Source organism: Solanum stenotomum, chromosome 5, assembly GCF_019186545.1.
Source record: "Solanum stenotomum isolate F172 chromosome 5, ASM1918654v1, whole genome shotgun sequence".
NCBI lineage: Eukaryota > Viridiplantae > Streptophyta > Magnoliopsida > Solanales > Solanaceae > Solanum > Solanum stenotomum.
In genome coordinates this window covers 38,262,690-38,268,998 of record NC_064286.1, presented here as the reverse complement: position 1 = coordinate 38,268,998, position 6,309 = coordinate 38,262,690, and the positions used below count along the sequence as shown (strand labels likewise).

General features: G+C 30.2%; 1 protein-coding gene across 1 annotated transcript; it reads right to left on the bottom strand.

Annotated features, from left to right (window-relative positions):
• Positions 1–411: 411 nt before the first annotated feature.
• Positions 412–4,140, bottom strand: LOC125863920 (exopolygalacturonase-like). Its single transcript, XM_049543891.1, has 4 exons — positions 4,009–4,140; positions 2,850–3,146; positions 750–1,265; positions 412–648 (listed from the first exon to the last, which is right to left on the bottom strand). Exons 1-4 carry the CDS (start codon positions 4,138–4,140, stop codon positions 412–414), a joined length of 1,182 nt encoding a protein of 393 aa, XP_049399848.1.
• Between the last annotated feature and the right edge of the window lie 2,169 nt (positions 4,141–6,309).

The following is a 6,309-nucleotide window of genomic DNA, read 5'->3' as shown; positions in this document are numbered from 1 at the left end:
TGACTAAAATATTAACTCCATGCATGTTCATCAAATCAATTACTAAACAAACCAATAATCCTCACTCTCAATGATCACCTTGGTATTCATGTGAATCCTCTGACTAAGTCAACAATGGACATAATAAAATACGTAAACTCAAATTTGAGTTTGTGAAATTCTTCACTGAAATGCACTTAGCTTGTTCACATTGAAAACCGCACCACAAATCTCTTTCAAAGAAAAATAAAGGTTTAAGGAGGTTGATATAGGAGTTCCAAAACAGAAAACAACCTTTTGTAATGTTACAATAAATACAATGTTCGTATAGACTATAGACATTGTTGCAACAAAAATAGGCTATTATTCTATATTAATAACACAGGACAACCTGGAAAACTATTTCTATTATTAAAATATATAAATTTATGCTTATGACTTTTTTAAACAACTTGGAGGCAATTCGATACCCGTAGCTTTTCCTATGGCGTTTTCACACGCTGATGACGTTGCAGGACCATCACGCTCATTATATACCAAATTGATATCTTTAACTATGATTCCATTACAAGGATGTGAATCACTACAATCAAATATAACTGCTACTTTTGAACTTGAAGATCCCCTTATGTTTTTGTATGTCACCTCCTTCACTTGCACTGAGCTTCCCTAATATGTTAAAAACAAATTAAATCATCAACATGACCTTCCGACATATATATATATACCTAACCAACCTAATAAATTTAAAAGAAGGGAAATGCAACTACCTGTTTTTTACAATTACCCGTTGGACAATATTGTTGATCAATTAATATAGGATTTGATGCTTTTATCATGATAATATCCTCAAATGTTATATTTGTAGCCATACCAGTCATTGATGATGCCCAAGTCTTAATTCTCACACCATTTTGAGTATTGATGAAAGTGCAATTTTTGGTGTGTATATCCTTCACAACATCATTTTTAGATAGTTTTCCTAAGCTACCTATACTTATTCCATGGCCAGGGCCACAAGTGACTCCTGAAATGTTGATGCTTTGACTGCCTGCAACCATAGATATACAATCATCCCCGGTGCCAATGTTCGAATCCACGATATGGATGTTGTTTGAGTACCCTATACGAATACCATCAGTGTTAGGGCTGTCATCTGGTGCCGTTATTTTAACATGCCTAAAAAACCCATTTGTGCAATTGAAGACGTTGATGTGTACACCCTTGCTATTGTTTGAATGTATGTCATGCACAATCAAATTATTGATAAAATAGAATCCAACTGTCTGATTCAAATGTAAAACAAGGCATCATCAGAAACAATATTATATAATGACTTTGTGACCTTATAATAGTAGAAGCTATCTATCTCAATTTCCACTATAACTTTTATCAGACAATTAGGGCACAAAAAGGACTCAACTAAATAAAGGTAGTATTATGTAAGCAAAATGATTTTACTGACCAGAATCAAAATTTCAATTACGTCAAATAACTAATGAATCAATATTAGAATACTTTTTTAAAAATCTTACGTCATATAAGTTGAATCAAAATTTGAATGTTATTGGAATAATAATTTAAAGTTAGAGTAGGAATTTGAAGTTGTTTAGCATTTGCTATTTTTTATATTTATTAAATTAATGTCTAGTTAGAATTTGTTTGTCCTAGTTCATATAGGAATATGTTTTCTAGTCATAGTAAGACTATTTTCCTTCAAATTGATATTAGAGCTTTTACGATCCTGGTAGAGAATGAAAGAGTTTCCGCTTCTGACGGGCGTCTATGATCCATATATACGTCGTCCGTCTGACCAATGATCACATTGAAAAAACGCCGAAAATGATATATGCGTGAAAAAAACATATTGGGAGGAATGACTTACAAAAACATTGCAGATTTAAAGAAGTGCAAACAAGCACGAGAGGAAGAAGCTCTTCTCTAAATTAAAAGTTGGAGAAAGTAAAAATTAAAAAAAAGAGTTGATGGGAAGGACATCAACGAGAGTTGGTGAGAAAATGCTAAAAAAAAGGAATTGGTGGGAAGAGAGCATCAATGAGAGTTTGAGAGAAAATGCTAAAAAAAAAAGGAGTTGATGAGAAGGGCATCAACTAGAGTTGGAGACAAAGTGCTTCAGCACTTGAAAGTTGGAGAGAAGTGCTTCAACGCAACCACCACAAAAAATATTGTGAGTTGGAGAGAACATGATTCAACACTTGAAATTTGGAGAGAAGTGCTCCAACACAACCAAAAAAAAAAGTGAGTTAGAGAGAAACTTCTCTAAATGTTGAAAGTTGAAGAGAGAAGGTGCTCCAACACAACCAAGAAAAAATAAATGAGAATTGAAGAGAAGTAATTCAACCATTGAAAATTAAAGATAAGTTCTTCAATACAACAACAACGACACGAATGAAATTGAAGAAAAGTGCAAGAGTATACAACTTTAAATTATGGGAGAATATTAATAGAATAATAATCCAACATTGGAGTAGAAACTCGAAATTGTTTAGAATTTGTTATTTTTTATATTTATTAAATAAATATTTAGTTAAGATTTGTTTGGTCAAGTTCATATAAAAATATATTTTCTAGTCCTAATTTAATTTGGTTTGTTACTATTATAAATAGAGATGCTGCTAGTTATTTTCAATATACAGAAATATACTATAGAGAAATAGAGAGAAGTTAGAATTTAAATTTGAGAACTTATGAGAATATAAATAAAATATTTTCCTTCAAATGGTGTTCATATAATCCCTAATCAAACAAACAATTTTTACTAAGAAGAAATATAGTTAAAGTGGAATTCATCAAAAATATAATAATTTTAGCTGAAATTATAAAACATATCATAATAAATTAAAACTTACAAAGGGAAGGGGGGTTGCACATTGATGCTTTCCCCAAGCACAAGCCCCTTGTCCATCAAATGTTCCATGTCCTTTAATCTTTAAGCCATTCATATACTGAAAACGAATCCAATACTCATTGCAGAATATCTTTGGATCTGTTGGAGCTTTAATAACTCCTTTCATTTCGAAGGTCATGGACGATCCATTGCATGGTCCTTTAAAGATTGCACCATTTACCATATATTCCCCCAAAGGTATCAACAATGTGGCTTTTCCATTCCACTTGCATGCATCCCTCCAACCATTCAAAAGTGCCTTTCATTATAAATAAATAAAACAAGACATAATTAGACAATAAATTTGTCATGATTATTATTTTATTAGTAGCTTGTAACGATCTAGTCCGCTAGTGATATTATCTATTATGGGCCTAGACTCACACGACTTTCAAATGCATCACTAGAATGTAAGAGTTGCTTAATTATATACCTACGATATCACCTTTGGTTTGCCGACATGGGACTTCTTATAGTAAGATTGAGGTTTGTCCAACCGCATGAAATTTGTCTATACTCAACACTGAGGTTTTTCCCTTTTTATCAAGATTTTCCTAAACTCAGTTGAATTTTAGTCCACATCGACAAGGCCAGCATAGAAAGTGGTTCTGATATCATTTGTAATGACTTAATCCACTAGTAATATTGCTCGTTTTGGGCCTAGGCCCGCATGATTTTTAATGATGTTACAAAACCTACTTACTTATATAGCCAACATTATATTTTGCCAATGTGGAACTTCTTATTCTACTATGGGATCTCATTTACCTTAGCAAATGGGACTCTTTTATACATGTAGTAATGCCTTAAATGAAATGGATCTACTAATAATGAATGAATTTATAGCTAGTAACTTTTTCGATCTTTTGTGATATGTATTCCTTATATTAAATTTTTTTTATAAGACAAGTTAAATTATACTTTTGGTTAATGTTTTCTTATGAGGAGTGCAAAAGACAATTAAGTAAAATCTACCCAAGGAATTAGTTTCTCAAGGAGCTCCAAGCCAATTAGACAAGTAAAAAGGGGTAGAACGAGTTTGTAAGTGAAATTAATATTTTTACTCGTGTGAATTCGATAATAACTAAGAACACATTAAAAAGTATATTTTTGGTTCTTACCTTGCTATCGTCCGTCCTTCCATCTGCTTTAGCACCATAGGAATGGACATTGAAGACCTTTTCTTGAGCATTAGTGTATACAAAAACAAGGCCTAATATAAAGCCTATTTTGAAACAAGAGTTTGAAGTCATTTTTTTGTTCTCATTTTGCTTTTTTCACTTGTGGTTATATACACCTTTTTTTTTTTACAAAATATATTTCCTTCATAAATTTATTTAGATTTGGTTACTCCAAAAATTAAAGATTTTATTATTGACTAATAAGAAAGGCAAGTAAATATAATATCATGGTAAGTTTATTAAATTGCCAGCTAAGCTTATTAGCAAATTCACACTTCCATTCTTAGAAAATGTCCCAACCAAAAATTTATGTAGGTCATAATGACATTTATCCTTAACTCGCTAGTAAATTCAAACCCCCATTAATTAATTTAGAAAAGTTCAATATTTAATACGAAAATATAAATTTATAAGTCTAAAAAATCCTTTGATAGTCATATGGACCGAACTAAATATGCTCAAGAATCGAAGTTTGTTTACAAGAGCATCTACGATTTACTCACTATAGTAGTTTGGAAAGAAATACCTTGTACAAACAATAGAGACAAAGAGTAAATTGATAAATCTAACCCAAAATTCATAATGACATCTATCCATATCTCGCTAGTAAATCAAAACCCCCGCTCAATTGATTTAGAAACTTTCAATATTTAATGCGAAAATATAAACTTATAAGTCTAAAAAATCCTTCGATATAAAAAATATAGAATGAACTAAGGGATCAAAGTTTGTGTACGAGAGCATCTACGATTTACCATAGTAGTTTGGAAAGAAATACATTAATTGACAAACAATAAATAGATAAGAACATCTTTGCTGATCTACAAATCGACTAAACAACTCACCGAGAACTCTCTATTTGTCTTCACCCATTCTTGATCTATAACACTCCAAAAAAATTAAATCAATATTTATATTTTCAATTGATCATTTATCGATAGTGAGAATATGTTTTATTTCACACTTTCAGATGAAGTAGTTGCAACAACTATGATAGCTTTTGTAATAACTTTCATAGACTACAATAAAAATGGTATTTAGTGACAATACAAATCGTCTTTAGCGGCAATAAATATTGCCACTAATTCATTTACCAGCCATTGAATTTTGGCCATAAAAATTAGCGTCGCTAAAGCCTTTAGCGTCTATTCAGTGGATTGCTGGTAAAAGGTGTTTTTATTGTCGTTACAAGTCACACGTATTATTTAGCGACAATTAAAATGACGGGTAAATTTATTCTGAAATGTTTTATTTAACGACAATTGTATGGCTATTGAATCTAACAAAAAAATGTGAATGTCCACAATTTTCAATTGTTTTTATTGCCGCTAAATCCAATTAATTGTCACTACAAATTCATATTATTAGCAGCAGTTGAAAAGTAGAATATACCATTGTAGAATATTCAAATTATAATGGCAATTAATAGTATATTTGAATTTTCCCTTTATCTAATTTATAATTACATTTTATGCACTAAGACAACATCCACGAAAGAATGCTACTGTTAATTAAAATATTAAAATATTTTGTTAAATCAAGTACTAATTTATAATATTGATGTATCATCAACATAAAAAATAAAACTACACTACTTGAGCTAAAATGTTATCTTTTAATTGACCTTATTGAAATCTTGCATGCTAAATCTTTGAACATTATAATTTTAGAGGGAGGGGACACTATTCTGGACAATATTCAAGCAAATATGAAAGAACTTTAAAATCAACTACTTATAGTAATTGACGGATTTTCAACCTTAATGGCACATACATACTTGATATATGTAGGTTATGCATAGCCATAGTATAATCAAAGCTATGGATGGACATGATATTGATATGATAGATATTGAATTGTCATATCGATTAAAAAAAATTTGATACCATAGTTTTTGTATCATGATTTTTTGAATGATATATGATATACAGTTTAATTTTTTTAGTATTGGAGTTTTATAAATAAAATATCAAAATATTGAATATTGTACTGAATTATATAGTGAATAAAATAATTCATATATTATTATAATACTAACAAATAATCAATTGAGTATTAGCATAAAACTAAATGATCGGACATGGTAACTTTTACTACTCTATCTTGAAATGTTTTTTGTACAATTGATTAACAATGGGAGCTACTTGTACTTTATTTTGAATAAATATTTTTACACGTGTAAGGTATTAGTATGATATAATTGAGACGATTTTTGAAATACTTAAGGGCATCTCCAACCCT

Coding starts and splice junctions, on each gene's coding strand:
- LOC125863920 (XM_049543891.1), bottom strand. CDS start 4,140: ATGACTTCAAACTCTTGTTTCAAAATAGGCTTTATATTAGGCCTTGTT. Junction 3,147..4,008: donor GAAGGACGGACGATAGCAAG/GTAAGAACCAAA, acceptor TTATAATGAAAG/GCACTTTTGAATGGTTGGAG. Junction 1,266..2,849: donor GTGCAACCCCCCTTCCCTTT/GTAAGTTTTAAT, acceptor CATTTGAATCAG/ACAGTTGGATTCTATTTTAT.